This window comes from Melozone crissalis, unplaced genomic scaffold, assembly GCF_028551555.1.
Source record: "Melozone crissalis strain CALT ecotype California unplaced genomic scaffold, PUWL_Pcris_2 ptg000002l_1, whole genome shotgun sequence".
Lineage (NCBI taxonomy): Eukaryota > Metazoa > Chordata > Aves > Passeriformes > Passerellidae > Melozone > Melozone crissalis.
Window position 1 is genome coordinate 21,607,568 of NW_026535780.1, and position 17,936 is coordinate 21,625,503.

At 40.4% G+C, this 17,936-nt stretch overlaps 1 protein-coding gene across 2 annotated transcripts in view; it reads left to right on the plus strand.

Annotated features, from left to right (window-relative positions):
• The first annotated feature begins 1,260 nt into the window (after positions 1–1,260).
• The window catches only part of MTDH (metadherin), a 34,327-nt gene continuing 17,651 nt past the window's right edge, over positions 1,261–17,936 (plus strand). For both annotated transcript variants that reach the window (XM_054294575.1, XM_054294495.1), the window contains exons 1-6: positions 1,261–1,846; positions 7,641–7,745; positions 11,957–12,038; positions 12,452–12,631; positions 14,008–14,076; positions 16,567–16,818. In XM_054294575.1, coding sequence (XP_054150550.1) covers positions 1,442–1,846; positions 7,641–7,745; positions 11,957–12,038; positions 12,452–12,631; positions 14,008–14,076; positions 16,567–16,818 — 1,093 coding nt within the window. In that variant the 5' untranslated portion in view covers positions 1,261–1,441. The remainder of the gene's footprint in view (positions 1,847–7,640; positions 7,746–11,956; positions 12,039–12,451; positions 12,632–14,007; positions 14,077–16,566; positions 16,819–17,936) is intronic.

Sequence of the window (17,936 nt, forward strand, 5' to 3'; positions counted from 1 at the left end):
TGGATGAAATACTGGCTCGATGTCAGGCCCAGAGAGTGGTGGTGAATGGAACTGATGCAGTTGGCAGCTGGTCACTGGCGGCGCTGCTCAGGGATCTGTACTGGCTCCAGTTCTGTTTAACATCTTTATCAATGACCTCGACAAGGGGATCAAGTTGACCCTCAGCAAGTTTGCAGCTGACACCAGGTTGTGTGGGAGTGTTGATCAGCTGGAGGATAAGAAGGCTGTGCAGAGGGATCTGGACAGGCCAGATCGATGGGCTGAGGCCAATTTTAAGAGGTTCAGTGAGACTGAGTGCTGGGTCCTGCACTTGGGTCACAGCAACCCCATGCCACACGCTTAGGGCGCAGTGTCTGGAAAGCTGCCCAGCGGAAAAGGAGCTGAGAGTGCTGGCTGACAGGAACTGAGCATGAGCCAATGTGTGCCCAGGTGGCCGGAGAAGGCTGAGGGCATCCTGGTCTGGATCAGAAATAGCTTGGTCAGTAGGACCACAAAAGTGACTGTCACCCTGCACTCAGCACTGGTGAGGCTGCACCTCAAACCCTGTGTTCAGCTCTGGGCCCCTCACTACAAGAAGGACATTGAGGTGCTGGAGCATGTCCAGAGAAAAGCAATGGAGCTGGTGAAGGGGCTGGTGCACAAGTCCTGTGTTTCTGAGGGAACTGTGGGTGTTTAGCTTGGAAAAAAATGAGGCTCAGGGGTCACTTTATCACCTTTAAGGCGGCTGTAGCCAGGTTGGGAAGGCGGGGGGGGGGGGGGGCCCTTCAAGGAAAACATTGACAGGACGAGAGGACATCAAGCTGCGCCGGAGTTGCTTCACTCTGGAGATTAGGAGGAATTTTTTCACGGAAAGAGTGGTCAGACATTGGAATGGGCTGCCCACTCCTGGAGGTGTCTAAGAAAAGACTGGACGTGGCACTTAGCGCCAAGGTCTAGCTGTTCGGTCATAGGTTGGATTTGATGACCTCAGATTCCAACCCCTCGGCTTCGGCCGCTCCCGCTCCGTTCGCTGCCTGCCACGTCGAGCGCGCAGCCTTCCCCGCCGGCACCGCCCTTGGTTGGGCCGTGCCGGGCCGGGCGCGCCGGGGAGGAGGAGGAGGCTGAGGAGGCGGCGGGAGGCGCGGCCCGCGGCCCCCGCCCCGCGCACGGCGCTGACGGCGCTGATGGCGCGCTGCGGCGGGCGCGCGGCGGGGCGGTGACGTCGCGCGTGAGGCGGAGGGCGGGGAGGAGGAAGAGGAGGAGACCCGGGCGGCCCCGAGGCTGAGGCAGCCGCGTCCAGCGGAGGCTCCGCTCCCGTCCCGTCCCGTCCCGTCCTACCCCCACCCCCGGTGCCTCCGGTTCGGGCGGGCCGGCGCGGCTCTCCCGAGGCCGCGATGCGCTCGGCCTGAGCGCGCCCTCGCCGCCCCGCTCGGTTCGGGCCTCTGCGAGGCCGGGGACCGCGATGGCTGCGGGAAGCTGGCAGGAGGCGGCGGCCGGGTGGGCTGAGGAGGCGGCGGCCCGGGTGCGGGACGCCTTGTCGGGCGGGCTGGGGCTGCTGCGTGCCGAACTGGGCCTCGAACTGGGCCTGGACCCGCAGGCGTTGCCCACCTGGCTCGCCTTGGCGGTCCCGGCCGCGCTGGGGTTCGTGCTGCTGGGGCTGCTGCTGGCCGCGGCCTGCGGGGGCGGCCTCCGCAAGAAGCCGGCGCGGAGCGCGGCCGTGAGGAAGGGTGACGAGGCGGTCGGCGCGGGCCTGGCGGCCGGCGGGGGCCAGGGCAAGTCGGCGGGCCCGGGCCCCGGGCAGCTGAACCTGAAAGGCGATGAGCAGAAGAAGCGAAACAGGAAGAAGCTGCCGGAGAAAGCGGCGCGGGTAAGAGGGGGTGAGGGCCGGGAGGGCAGCGGGGGTGAAACCGAGCTGACAGCGGCGGCACCGGGCGGGCTGTGGCACCCGGCCGGGTCCCGGTGGGGTCGCGTCTGCGAGCGGCCCGAGCCCGGCTGCCGCTCCCCGGGCCCTGCCGCGGTAGGAAGGATCCGGGTGCCGTAGAAGTTCCCCCGAGCCGCCGTGCGATACTTGCCTGTGAAAGGAAGTGTGGGGGTCCTGTCTGCTCTGGAGCCGTCTCAGGTCGCCTGGGTTACTTTGTTACTTTGAAAACCTGGAGGATCAGCGCTGCCACAAGTAAACTGCACGTTAATAACCCTGGGTGATGAGGAAAAGGCTGGCTTTTTGGAAGCGTTTTATTGTAAACAAAAATCGTATGAAAGCTGCTATTACTGTTGTTATTCACTGAATAATAGGGTTAGCAACCAGTAGTGGAGTCCTTAGCATGGCTTAGAGTTTCAAGCCAGGAGTTGTAGTCTAGGCAGGTAAAGACTATTGGAAGCAGCATTCTAAGCTCTGTGAATGCTGTGATGATTCAAACTCGAGTAAGGTTTTTGCTTTGTATTTTCAATGGAACATGTTAGTGTCAAATGTTGCTGTGAGCGTGCCTCAGTAGGAATGTGTCTGATTTAGTTATTACTGTAAGGATCATCTCCTTTAATAAGGAAATCTGTGTCTTAGCAGCCCCTTAAAAAGAGATCATTCCTGTAGTTTATATTTTTTAAATCCTTAATATGTGTGGGAACCTTCCAGCTTTTACAGTATGCATCCATCCACTTAAGAGAAAATTAGTAGAATGCAGAAATTGTCAACTGTCCTTTTAAAGCTTACAGTTGTCACAGTTTTGGGGCTTGAAGGGGATTGCTTCTATAGCTTTTATATTGTTAGGATGTTTGTAATCCTATTTATGTCCAAATAGATTATAGGAATGAAAGTGTAACAGATGTCCCCTGCCTATTACAACTGTGTCGTATAATTATATCTTGCTCTATAAAATCTGAATTGTTTCCCTAATGATGAGAGAAAGGAGACACATTGGGTTTGTATCTTCACTTGAGTCTGTGGCAGCATTAAGATTTGAGAGGTCTGGGAAACTTTTCAATGAGAGTGTATGTCACCAACCTGTCTCTGAACACTGAACTACTGAAGTTGTTTCTGGAAGTTGCAAGAGACTGAATGTTGAGCCCAAGAAGAGGAAACATGATTCAGAATCTTTCCAGTGTAGCTAGGTTCTCCATTTTGGAGAAAGTATGCTAAAGATGTATTTTTTTCCCCATCTTGAGAAGCAGATACTTCAGGGTCAAATAAATACGTTATGCTTTCTTGACAACAGAGACTAACCCTAGAAATTAAATCAAGTTTGCTTCATTTATTTTGTTGAAACTCCACTATGAAAAATAACAAGCTCATGCAAGTCATTGCCAAAGACATTAAAAATGCCTCTACAGAAGATTGAGTGAATAGGTGGATATCTCTCTTGACTTGACAGATTCACAAAAACAAACTTTAGTAATTTTATATAAAAAATAACTGACTTTTTTGTGAATGTAAATAATTGTACTCTATTGAGCTTGGTTTATGTAGGCATAGAATAGAGTTAAGGCAATGTAGGAGCAAATCTTTTTGTAATCAAAAGAGCAAAGTAGTTTTTAAGCTGTCTTTCTGTATCATTAGGATTTTAAAAGTTATTTTTATAGTACTTTGTATTCATTATTTCCATGGTGAGATAGAAAAAAATCCTACCTTCTTCCAAAAGGAAATGCACAAACTGAATCATTAACTGAAGTGCAAATAAGTTTATACCAGTGACAAAGTTTAATAGGCCTGCCTTGTGCTCATTTTCCAAGATAAGTTTAGAGACTAGTATTAGCATGTCCCAGTGTTTTCTGACTTATGTGAAAAATTCTCAAAATAGCATTGGAAACGTAAAGATGCAACAAAAGTTCTTACAGATTGCTGCCTGGTGATTTTCCTCGCGTGGCTTGTGTGCTGTGATTCTAATACTGAGGGCTGGGGGGAAAAGCCTATTACCAGTAGATTTACTACAGCCTTGCTATGCCAGGGTCTAGATTTCCATTGCAGGCAGTTCAGAAAGCTTAGAGCAGCTGCTCTGTGGCTTTAAGAACACACTACAGATGTCTAATTAAAAGCTGTAGGGTTACTTTAATACAGAATTCCTGAGCTCACTGTATGGCAGGTGATGTGTAACACTCATCAGTCAGGATCAGAAGTCTTCCTCACTGTGGCTTTTCTGAGGAGGAGTGTTGATTGTTTTTTTCCTTGCATGTGGCTTTATTCAGTACCTGTATAAGTAGGGTACAACTTACCCTATGTGTTCTTAGTAAAATAGGTTTCTTTGAATAGCACTGTGTTGACTGAATACAGTAGTACCTATGAGATTTTGTTTATTTACTCACTATGAACAGACTGAAAAAAATGGAGCTGAAACTGTGTAGCATTCATGAAGATTAAAGTTTACAGAGCCAGTTCTGGCTTTCAGGCTGCTTGGAGCAGGGTATCATGGTGTCTTTACATCTGATTCTGTGCAGTAAACCTGAAGCTGCTTTTTTTTTTTTTTTTTTGTTTTTATTTTAACTCCTGCAAGAGGCAAAGGTCTTTAGCCTCATTAAGAATTTTTTTTTTCTGTCCATAAAACTTTATAGTTAATTTTGATTCTTCCCCCTTCTGAATAATTACTGTGCCTCTCCTACTTCAGCAGAAAAAAAGTGAAGCTGTTCTTTATATGGTTTCTGTGCAATCTGCCAAGCACCACAGAAACTTGAGAGTAGCCATCTTCTGTGCTCTGCAACCACCAAAGGAAGCCATTCACACCATCCATTTGTAGATGTGGAAAATACCAAATTGACTTTGTACTTCCTGTTGTTTCTCATGCACCTGGAGAATAAATGTTACACATTCTAGTAAAAGTATTTGCATTCATTTGAGGAAGTTTCATATTTGAGCTTTTTGGGCTTATGGCTGTTTATTGCTTATTTGCACTTAGATTGTGTGAAGACTTTATACTTTCAGCTGATACTCAGGTGTTGGCTTGTGTATGTGTTAGTGCTCATATGGCAAAAGTAGGGCTGTAGGATTCTTTGGGCCTCATAGAGAAAATTGCTTCGTTTCTTTCTGAAGAGAAGCTTGCAGAAAACATTGGTTATCAGATTCTTTCTTTGGCCAAGATATTCTAAGCAGAGGTATCTTTCTAATGGGTAACTGAGATTTTGGCTAATACAGCATTGTAGATTGAGGTGATAGCAGTTTCATTAATACTGTTTGAAGCATGAAACTGAGCTATCCTTTGCCACTACCATGTTTAAAGAGTACTTTTTGTTTGTTTTGAAAGTCTAAGCAAAACCTTTTCTACATTTGGTATATCTTAACACCCTCAAATGAAGTGTGTGTGGAAAAAGGTTTATTTAAATGTTGGAATTTTAAGGTCCTTAGGCAAGAGAAGCATTCAGTAATCAATGCTGTTACTGACAGCATTACTTCTGCCTTGCTGCATCTTGCCTGGCAGCTTTAAGATGAGGGTAGAAAAGATGGCAAATAATAAATTGCACAATTTTGAGTTAATTTTGCCAGTGTGTGTTTAATTTATTACCCATAAAATTTTAAACTTTGGGCTGTGGTTGTCTTTTTAAAATTAAACATTTCTGAACACAGTAGAAAAACTTTCTTGTTTCTTGCTTCTGTTGCTTTCTTTGGTATGTCCAAAAATGGTCACATGGATTTTGGTTAAAATTCTATGATTCATCTATGGGCAGAAAATAAATGTGGAAAGCTTCCACTGAAAAGGAGGGTATTACAATTAAGGGATGTATTTCTCCCAAATGTATCAAAGTCCAAGTTTTCTAACATTTTTCTAAAGATTGTTGTTTACATGATCAGATGATCAGACAGCATTTTGAACAGTCATGTGGATGAATTTTTCCAGAGGGTTTTTAATGGATATGAATTCGTTTATTAGTTCAGAGAAAGAGCTGAAGTTCTTTTAAACTAAAAAATAAAACTTCTATTTATTGAATAGTTGGAAGGGATTAATAAAGTACTTTTCAATTTAAGGTACATATGTAATAGCTAAGAAGCAAGCTACAGAATTTAACAAGTTAGTTGGCTGTAAATTTTTTGGTACACACCCAATACAAGATGCATCAAATATGTTATCTAACTTTACTTCTAAGCAGTCCCTGGAGAAAGTAGAGAGGCACAAGAACTGACTTTTGACAATGAGTTATTTTCAAGATGAAATATCAGTTCTTTGGTGTCCCTGTGGAATATACCAATAAGGTGAACTTGGTTTAGAAGAACTTTTAGAGAGAGTTCCTAGGTCAGACTTGTAAAATATACTTTGTTTTCAGAATGCTGAGGGAAATGCACTGCATGTTAGATATGAGAAGTCTAGGTTAAAGCTGGTTGTTGAAGGAGAAGAGGGGTAGGTGACCTGATCTTTCAATTTCTATTTATAGTTACTTTGAAGAAGTTGGCATGCTTGCTGACTACAGTAAGCAATATTGTGTTATGCACTAGTGAAATCATGCTGGGGTGATTTGCAGGCATAGTACAATGTGGCAAGACTTAAATGCCTCTAACAGTTAAATTGAGGATCAGATCTAATATTTGAAGGAATAGGCCAAGCTAAGTTGTGATATGGCTTTTGTTTTATTTGGAGACAATTAGGTTTGTGTGAAGCAGAGTTATAATAGCTTTGTGTTTTTAATAGCAAAAAAAAAATAACTAAAAGTAATGGAGCTTGAAATTTCTTTTGAGAGAATTGCAGGATTTAAAGCAGCTTTGAAGTAGCTATTTATGCTTATTTAGTTTTCAGTCATTCATTTATCTGAGTCATTCTGAATGTGAACCAGTGATATTTGTGTGGACTCTATCAATTACTACTCTTAACAATTGTTTTCCATGTAGTGAAATTAATGTCTGACTGGTATAATATTTAGATCTTTTTTGCAGTTAAGCAGAGTAACTTCAGTCATAGCCTTTTGTTAGAAGTAAATGATTTCTAAATTACTACATTTCTGTAAGGGGAATATGTAGACTAAGGTGTATGCTTTTGCTGTCAAAAGTAATGTAAAGACTCATTTAATGATTGTCCAGAGTTTTAATTTTATATATTGAATAATACATGCTCATTTTCTTTCCTTCATTGTTTGAGGGAGAAATGGTAGAGTAGTGTAACACCTGTAATCAAGTCTGTCTGAAAAGAACAATGGGCTACCATGCTTAGTCATGCTTCATGTTTGATTTCTAATTTCTGTTCTACTATGAAGTTTAACTTGTGAAGGAAGTGAGCTGGGAGGGAACTTGCATAGAGAGAAATTGCAGATGTTTGGTCAATGTAGAAATTACTTTTTAAAGTTAGTCCTCTTGCTGAACTGCTACAAAGTGGTAATTGTGTTAATTTAATTAGATAATTTATGGCACGTACAACTGTAGCTGTTCTGCATCAGTTTTCAGAACAGCTACAGGTAATTTCAAAAGCTGGTAATTTCAAAATTTCTGAAATTTACCTTCTGCTATGAAATTCCTGGATTGAATATGAGTGAGATGAAATTATAAGACCTGTTCTCTTTCCTTTTTCATTTCTTTGTTTGGTAGATACAGAATTGCTGTAGATCCTTTGAACAACAATCTACAATTTGGTCTGCTCTATTCAATAATCTTACAGGCATTTTTCCATCAACAATTACATTTCAGTAATAGTGTAATTTGAGCTTTGTTTCATCTGCTTTCTCTAATTTTTTATTATTTATGCTCATTGTTTACACAGCCCAATGGACGGTCTTTCCTTGATGTATCTGAAGATGAAGTAATACAAACTGTCCATAAAGACAATATAAAGCAGCCTGTGGACACAGAAAAGAAGAATGAAAAGGTTAGTTATGGATACACAGCAAAAATGTTGAAGTTTGATTTATAATATTTCAATATCTAATAACTGGTTTTGGTTTGAAATCCTGTTACTTATATGAATGAAGAGGCAGATTTCTTACTGTGAAGAGTACTAATCTAATTTGAAAAGAGCTAAAGTAGTATTTTCTTAACTTCTGAGACATTCCTTATCACAGAATGTTTGTCAAGAAAACCCCACTCCCAGCCCCCCACTAAACACTGATATCTCTGTTCATCATGTGACAGCGTTAAGCCTACAGAAATAAAGTTTGTTTCATCTTGATGGCTTCATGGGGATGCAGCATAATGATAGTATTGTTAAGTGCCTTGTAAATGGTCTACCAATTGGGGGACTACTATTCAAAGGATTTAGACCATGTGCCTGCTTATTTCTTTTGCCAGATGTATCCATTACTGATTAGAGTTCTTGATTTTTGATTATAAACGTGTGCTTTGAAGTCTGGTGTGGGTTTTTTTGTTATGCAAATTAAACAGCTGCATTAAAATATATTTTAAAACATCCATCTGCAATGTCTAATCTAAAAGGTAACCTTACTACTGGCAGTGTTCTTTTTTGAACCGTGAGGACTAATCTTCTTCTTTTGTTATGTATGCTGTTATTTATGGGCAACATGGATATGCTTGAGCCTTTGATAATTTTTTTTGCTTGATTCTTTTACTAACATTGTGCATGAAGTTTTCCCACTGTCGTTGTTTTCTGACTTATTTTCTTCAATAAAGCGCTTTTGTTGTAACTATACTGAGGAAAAATAGAAGGTTGTGTATAAACAGTCAGAAACACTTTGCTGTGAGGGTGGTGATACACTGGAACAGGTTGCCCAGGGAAGTTGTGGATGCCCCATCCCTGGAAGCGTTCAAGGCCAGGCTGGACGGGGCTTTGAGCAACCTGGTCTAGTGAAAGGTGTGCCTGCCCATGGCAGGGCTTGGAACTGGATGATCTTTAAGGTCCCTTCCAATCCCAGCTTTAATAAATACACTTGCTTTCCCTCTTTTGTGGTTAGTATTTTGGCTAAAAGACTGTATCCTTTTAGTTTGCTGTAGGACTTTAAATGTTTTTGCAATTTGCAAATTGATTGACTTTTCTGTGAAATAGGTTTGCCTTAAAGTTCCATGCTGTGTGGCTCTTCCTCTTCTCCATGTTTTGCATATCAGATTGACTTTGCTGAGGTTTTTTTTTCCCAAGAACATACCACAATTTGAACCTGAATGAACAACTCTATTTGCAGGTTTTCAAGTAGAGTAGGTGTTTAGATTCTAAACTCAACTTCACGTTTAAATTGCAAACACAGTGACATGAATTTTAAAATGTGAAGCTGAAACTGCAGCTATAGGAAGTGAGTACCACTAAATGAATGAGGATGATTATTCAAATTGTGGTTTCATATCACTTTGGGGGATCCTGGGCAGAAAATGATTGGGTCAGGAGTAAATTGTTACCCTTCAATTAAAAGCATGCTTAAGAACTTCCTTTGAATTATGGTAACTGTACAGGCTTTTAATTATTTGGTAAGGCTTCTCAGGGCATCCATAACATTTGTAACATTACAAACCTGCTGAGGTTGTAGGGGGTCCTGTGTAAGTGTCTTTGTGAACCATCTTTGGGATGGATGGTGTAAGAGAATGACTGTGATTGAAGTTGTATGTGCATGTGTGTTACATATATGAATGCATATAACATGGTCTGAAGGGCATGGTTATTTTTTTGTGCTTCAGTATATGTGTTCAGTGAAAATCACACATCCTTTGTGTTTCTGTATTTCTTGGCTGCTTCAGGGCTGTGAATTTCGTGTGTGTTTTTCTGCTTTGTGGGAGGGGAAGCTTTGGGTAATGTCTGGACTCTGGCTGTTCACCAGGTTTTTATTCTGCAATTAGTGACTTGCCACAGTACAGGGGTTTCTTTAGTGTTTAGTGTCAGGGACTGTTCCCTAAGAAATTACTCTGGATGAGATTGTGAGAAGTTAAAATGTCATCGTCCATTCTGTTTGCAAGCACATAACTGCTTTGTCTTGAATTCTAGAAATGATTACTCAGCTAGGGATCAAGAAGAAAGGTTTATTTTTCTATTGTTCTTGCATGGGGCACAATGCATCCTAAAGACTTAAAAAATTTTGGCAGGCCTGCAGTATTCCTCATGTGCTCCTTGGCTGTTGGCAGAGCCAACACTGGCATCTTTGTGTGTTGCAGAAGGTGACACTCTGAATGCATAGATTTCTGCAGAATGACTGGCTGGCTTGCTCTGGCTTTAGCATCTCTTGCTGTTTCTTTCCATCAGTTTGGTACTGAGATAGCAACTGGTGCAGTACAAAGTTTAGCAGGTGATGGGTTGATTGGATAAAAGAGGATGGTTCTGGTTTTTCAGAACAGGGTAACACAGTTTAGGAAAGTAAACACGTTTTCAAGATTTGCATTCTTGATCCTTTTAAAAACAGTGTTTGTTAATCACAAACTTCTTTTTCAGCTGTTAAACTTCGATGTTTTCCTGAAAAGTATAAAATTTGATGGCAATACTACCATAGGAGCTAGTTATTTAACAAAACTGAAGTCACAATTTGGAAGAGTAGTCATCTTGAACTGTTGTCAGGGAGCCTTCTGAAGTGATTTCAGGTGTTCTCTTAGTGCCAAAGGACAGTTGGGTAGTTATGGCTTTGTGGATAGAAAGTTTAGTATCTCAAGTTCCAGTCTGAGTGTAGCTGCAAATGGTAGACAAAGGTATAAACTTATTCTGTTTGTAATCTTTCTCTATTTGAGCTTGAAGAGGCAATATATAACTAATTTTAATGCTAATTCTCACTTTCCTTTTTAATTCTTTCATTAGAAGATACCCTAGCAAATAATTTGACTTGTTCATATTTTTAGAACCAATTCTCTTCAGGTTCCTTTTGAAACCAGCCCTTCTCTTTTGGAGGCTTTTCAGAAGTTAGTTAGCTGGTATGTGGGCAAAGATAGTCTGCTGAGCAAATGAAAATTCAGCTTGGGTCCCCATGTACATTAAACCATGAGCTAACTGTTCAAATCAGTTCCCAAATGTTATAGGTGTGGTGATGCAGCATTGATGTAAGCAGTGAGTTTTTTATCATCTCTGCTGCACTAACAAGCTGTACTGCTCTCAGCACCTGTATTGAAGATACAGATTACTCTGGGGATGCGGTAACTCTAAGGTACACGAGCTGCATGCCATTGTGGGGCCCATAGCATATCTGCAGCAGATGTAGTAATAATTTAGGTGTTACCAATTCTGAATTCCAGAGAGATTGTTAGACAGTTCTTGGACATTTAAGACTAGAAAACCAAATTGTGGGAACTCAGGTATACAGCTGGCAATTACTAGTCTGACTCTGGCAGATGTATTCCAGAAAGATATCCAGCATTCTTGAAATATTTTGGAGACAGTGAATAAGTGAATAGTTCCCCTTGTAACATTTGAGGGGAAAACCATATTTCTTTTTAAAGTCTTGTTGTTTTTCATTCATGTTTATCTGGTAGTTCTTATACCTTTCTTCACTAGGTTGAAAAGCTTTTCCATACTGTGTTTTCCTTCTAAGAAGGTAGTCAAGTCAATTTGCTCCAAGACTTTCTGCAGTATATTTTCTCCCAATATCTTGGGTTTTTTTTCCTCAATACTATATTTTCAACACTCTATATTGCTACCTGTTGCACCGAAACTATTTGCAGAAGCAGTCATGTCTGTTCCTATTTGTTTAGCTTAGCTCTTACATCCAAGAAGCCATAACTGGTGAAACCTTGAGGAAAAGAGAGTTTGGAATGTATGGGCTCTAATCACAGCTTGTGTTTTGAAGTAATTCACAAGCTAGATTTTTTAACCTTTTTTTTTTTTAAAGGAGTTGCTGACATTGTTTATTTCTTCATGTATAACTTTATACTTCTGCACAAAACAAATTTTGACAGAGTGGCATCTGCCTGCTGAACAGCTCATTACTCCTCTGTGACTATGATGCTGCCAGCGTAGCTTCTTCTACCTGGCTTTGTACTCTGCAGCATAAGTAATGTTCCCCCCACCTGCCAATTCTGTGCTGCATAAGTCTTTCACAGAGAGTTGTTCTGGAGAATCTCTTTTAAATTTATTCCTGTATTTTAGGAGGAGAGTGAGTTCTGAATCACTATACCAAGTGATCAGTAAGTAATCATTAAGAAAATGTTTTCTTTTTATTCTAGTCAAAGAAAAAAAAGAAATCAAAGGGAGATTCCAAAACAGTTCAGGATACATCTCGTCTGGATGGAAAGGAAGTTGATGAAGGTACTGAACACAAACTTAACACCAAGTGCAAACATTGTGGTTTAAATGCTGTTGAAGATTTACTCGTGTTTGGTTCATAAAGAAACACAAGAAACTCATCACTCCATAGTCATGTATTATATATGGAAATATGATCTTTGAAACAACAGTAATTAGTAACTTCAACTGATTTTTTTAAAGTAATTTATAAAAACTGAGGAACTATGGATAGTAAGGTGTTCATGCTATTCATGTTTTGCTCTGTGAAGCCAAGTATTATCGCAGAAAAACTTGCCTTTAATCATTTGTGTTTTCAATCTAAAGTTGAAGCTGACTGGTTAAAATGCCCTCAGACTTCTGTTTTATATGATACAAGCTAAAAATCTTTTCTTCCTCTCTGGCTTAGTGAATTTTTTGTTTGGGTGATGTTTTAGGAGCCTGGGAAACAAAAATCAGTAACAGAGAGAAGCGCCAGCAGCGTAAACGAGACAAGGTGCTGACCGACAGTGGCTCAGGAGAATCCAATCTCCAGGGCGTAGAAAACACGGTTACTGTATCCATTGAACAGCTGATGCCTACACCATCACTTCCAGTTGGTCTCAGAAAAAATAAAGGTATGATGCTTGCTAGATCTGTGAATGTGTCCTAGAAAGATAACTTTACTTGAATGCTTAAATAGTGACTCTGTTTTGGATGTATGTTAGGTATATTTGGAGGTGAAACTCTTGAGGAAATTATTGCAAGCTGTGTGAAAGTACTTTGTCATTGTGCATAACTCCCCCTTTTCTAGCCATATTTTTGGAGAAAACCAAGAGTGCTTTGGAGCAAGTGGCTAAGGCACCGGCCTCCATCCACGCTGGTGCGCTGTTGGTTGCTGCACAGCTGCACAGGCCTGTCCCTGTTCCTTCACTTGTGCTCTGTGACCCTGCCCTTAGTTTTCAGAAACTTCAAAGGCATCCTCAGCACTGCTGCAGGCAGCACCAACTCCTTAACTTTTTGAGTGCTTCCTTGTGCGAAGGTCATGCCTCTGAAGTTCTCTTAAAATATCATTCACTGCTTAACATGTAGGCATTTTTTTCCAACATAGATTTAGTAGCATCATGTACTAAAGCTGTTCATAATAGGTAAGGCACATGTGGCTGAGATTTACTAGTCAATTACTGTAGCTGAAGATTCAGTCGATGCAGCTGCTGCTGTTACAGAAGCAAAAGATTGTGTGGGCACAGGAATTCCTATTTGGGTAAAACTGAGAAATAGGTGCTTTAATTAAAGGAAAATCGGTGTTCTAGCAAAGCGACAAAAAGACTGAGCTGAACAATTGTCTGGTACCTTGAAACAGTTCATTGAAATTGGTATGCCTCACCCTCCTGTCCTGCTTCATTGACACTCATTTGCACCTTGACTGAGTGCATCATTGTTGCCTGGAGGACTAGATCAGTTGTTTCCTGTTGTCTTTTTTTTTCCCTCAGTTTGCAGAGTTTCAAGAAATGGTAGTTCCAACTGTCTTGATGCACTGTTACTTACTGTAACTACTGTAACCTCTCATACTTTTTTTGTATCTTGTGTATCACCATGTACAAGACTAATCCAAAAAGAATTTAGCTGTATCTAGTGTTTTTATGGTGAGGTAGATGTTAGAAAGAGTTACAGGTCTGAAATACTTAGAGCCACTCTTTGCTTGTAAATAACAACCTGTGTTTTAGATTTATGCTTTTTGTTCATTGGGAAAGTAGTTTAAGTTCTTTGAAATCTGTAGTTATTTGGTATATAGTTCCCAAGTCACTTTGAGAGCATTCTGTCTGCAACATAAACACAAATAATAAAAAATAGAGCGTTTTAATTTTATCCTTAAGTTTTCTGGAAGTGTCTGAATTTACTGTAAGGTACTAATATATTATTTTCTTAAAATATTAGTAATGGATTGTTAGAAGATTTTTACAGGTGTTGTTTTTTAAAAAAGCTTAATCTACCTTTGTTTGCTCTTAATCAGGTGATTCGCTTTTGAATGCACAGATTAACAGTTCTAAACCTGTGAAGGGGGAGTCATCAGTTCCACAAGGTAAAGTTTCTGTTATTGGTCATCCTAAGTAACTAGAGGAGTATTTTACAGAAGTGAGAACAGCAACTGTCCGTGCAGGGTTTTGAGTTACTGGCCTGGAAGTTTATTGTACATCTGGCTCTTTTGGCTATGCAAATATTATACTTCTAAGTTCCAGCTATTTCTTAAGAAGTTGAAAACAGTCTGTTACATGTAGAAATACAATTCAGTATTTTGAATTTTCAGGTAGATTACCTGTTATAAAAATCTTTATGTGCAGAACAGTAACATTTATTTTTAAGCTCTGCTGAAAAATTCTTTATGCTAGCTTTTCAGACTTACTCACGTATTTGTGTTAATGAATTGTTTTGTCAAAGAAACCCTGGTATAGATAACTGCAGAGAGCTCACAAGTCCTGATTATTGTTTGCACTTGTTCCAGGTTGAATATACAAGTTACTCAGTTCTTTACATTCTCCTTTGAGATGCATAAATACATAAGTTTTGAAAGTTCTTACTTATAAATACATGTTTATAAAAAGAATATACTTGACATATGTCATACACAAAACTTAAAATATTTGACTAGTAAATCTTAACAGTTTTCTAATAACAAATACTGCTATAGTAATACTTGAAGTGAATTAGTTTGACCTAATGAAATCAAGATGGTTGTTACTTACATATAGCCAACATTAGCTGTGTTGGTGTAATCAAAAATAACTAGTATAAATAAGCAAATCAAAAAATGAATTAATAAAAGCACACAGATCCAGAAAGTGAATTCCTTTCTGCTTGTTTTTGAGAGCTTTTACTTCACACACAAGTGTCCTATACCATGGCTGAGAAGGAGGGTGCTGTATTCTTCAGAGATGCCTAATGGGAGCACAGGAGAAAATAACCGAGTTTCAGTAAGGGGAAGGTCATGAGGAAAAAAGCTTTTCATGAGATAGTTCAAAGCCTCTCTGAACAATCAGCCTTTATGGTTTCCAGAACTTCAATAATGTAGTATAATTTTGAAGTTACCTCTGCATTGAACAAAAGGTGGGACTAGGTGACTTCGAGAGATCCTTTTCAATCTTTGGTTTTCTGTGATTCAGTGAGAATTGGCTGGTCATTTAGAAGTTGAAGTTTTTGACAAGAGAGAAGTATAATGAAGAGGAAAAAAAAGAGTAAAACAGAGAATAATCAAGCTCCTTCTTCAGAACCTCAGCTGCCTTTTTGCAAAGTTGCAGAAAAGTTTTTCTAGCAACTGCAGTTTGGTTTCTGTCTCTTCAGTATTCTTTTGTTGCCTTTCCCTAAGACTTCATATGATGCTGGGAGAACATTGACTGACAGGAGCAATGCTGGTGCTGTAGACAAAGGGCAGTGGTTTTTGTACAGCAATGGTGACCTTACAGATGTCTGTGTTTGGAATTGATTTGTCTAGGAAAATCTAGGCATATCTCACCTAATTCATTCTATGTCAGTGAGGCCAGCTTGAATTGGGCATGTTGATGCTGCCTCAGTTACAAGTTCATTTGACAGATAAAATGTTTGGTCTGTGTTTTTTGTTGGCATATGATACTGACTTGTGCATAAGGGTTTGGATTACTGTTTAAGTGTTACACATGTAATATGCAAATATTTCTTAAATGCTTGTGGAAGAGCAGTTTTTCTGGTTTTTTTCCACTGCATATATAAAAAGAGAAAGGGGATTTGATATACAAAGCACTTTGAGAAAGGTTTGTGATATATAGGAAGGGAGGCTGGATGCACTAGCCCTTATATTTTATAGGGACATAAATGTAAAAATCTTCTATTATGATCTTTGTCTCAGTGTACTGCTGACTTCCTCGAGAATGCATTAAACTTGCAGTGGCTAGTAATTTCTCATGAGGGTAACATCTAACAGATTCTTGCAGTGTTGTGGTCTTTTACCTTAGTGAAACATAAAATATGTTACAAATTGAGTGTAACTATGATTTCTGTCTCTCGCTGTGAGGGACTCTATGATCAGTATGATATCTATGCATTTTGTAAGTCCTGTGTAGTGTTTAGGAAGTATTTTCTAGTACTTGGTAATTTTGTCAACATCCTGCTTGGAGAACTGCTGCACGCAGTTATGAAACAGGAAATACTCTCCGTTTAGTGTGTGGGTTTTTTCCACAAGTCATTCCCATACTGTCTAAGAGAAATTAGCTGACAGTTTTGAAAGTACCCTCCCCACCCTTTTTCTAATCTAGAGACACCACCAGGTCACCAATACTGGGTTCAAGCCCTATAAAGAAAGGGATGAGGAAAGAGAGTGCAGTTGGTCCTGTTTATTCCTCCCTCTTCAAGTTGGTAGACAGATGGTGCATATCATCTGAACTGGAAAATCAGCTGAGACAGAGCAGCAGCCCTGTCTGTATCACACTGGTGTAGCAAAGCTGCCATTCATTCGGGGTTTTTTATTAAGTGAATGTGCAAATATGTGATATTTTAATTCTCCATCCAGTTAAATAATCCTTTTGTTATTGTTGTATTTAAGTTTCGCCAGGATTGAGTGAAAGCCATACAGTAAATGGAGGAAGCTGGAATGAGAAGCCTGTAAAAATCTCCTCACAGATTGGCGTAGGGGAGGAGAAATGGACATCTGTTCCTTCAAGTGCAGCTGGGAAGAGGAAGACTGAGACATTGGCGTGGGGCCAAGACACTGGAGATGCTAATGGAAATGGAAAGGACTGGGGAGTAAGCCTGGTGGGCAGGCCCTGGAAAGAGCGTTCTTTGTTCACTCCTATTGGTAAGCTATTTCCAAGAACTTGCTTCATGTAAGCAATTTTACATAAATGTATTTTTTAGTAGTCTCTGAAATATTTTTATGTTTATATATTAAAAAATCTTGACATGGTCTAGTGAAATATTAACAGAACAATTTATGTTTACTGCAAGTGCTGATGGCTTAAACTGTGTACAGTTACACTGGTTTTTTTGAGTTTATCCGACATAAAATTATTTCTGTGAAGGAACGCAATGTTGTATATCACTTTCATAAAGTTCTGGAGATGATAACTAAGCCATTTTGAAGCGTAATTTCTTTTAAATAATATCTTAAAACCCAGGTTGTAAGGCTATTCTGTTGATCCAACATGATGAAATCAATTGTGTATCATTTTGGCAGGTGTTTTTTTTTAGGCCCCAGGAGTAAACATTGTTTAACTCTTGTGGCACTTAGTGTTACACTGTTTTTCTCATTAGAAACTGGTTTTTTTAGTGCTCAGTACAGTTCTCTGCCGTTTTTCTTGTGCTGTCCATAGTAATAATGGAGAAGAGATATCTTGATTTCTCTCTGGGCACCAGTCATCAAGTTATTAGTAAATGCTGTAACATGGCCCTCCCCACTGTTCAGTCTAAGTATCGTCATCTCTTCTGGAAAGCAGTGTTACTTCAGACTTGTGGAGTCTTAACCCCAGCCAGCAGGCAAGCCCCATCCAGCTGATTGCTCACTGTCTCACCAGCAGGGGAGACATCAGGAGGAGAAAAGCTGGAAAACTCCAGGGTTGACATAAGGACAGTTTAATAGGGAAAGCAAAACCTGTTCATGCAAACAAAGCAAGAATATCATTCTCTACTTCCCATGGGCTGGTGGGTGTTCAGCTATCTTCAGGAGAGCGGTGCTTCATCACATCTAACAGTGACTTGTGGAGACAAACACCATAACTCCAAATGTCCTTCCTTTTCTCCTTCTTCCCCACTTTCTATACTGAGCATGGTGCCACATGGTAGGGAATATTCCTTTGGCCAGTCGGGGTCACTTGTCCGGGCTGTGTCTCTTTCAACTTCTTGTTGGGTAGACAAGCTCCAGCCACCTTGCTGCCAGCGATACAAGAAGTGGAAAATACCTTGACTCTGTGTGAGCAC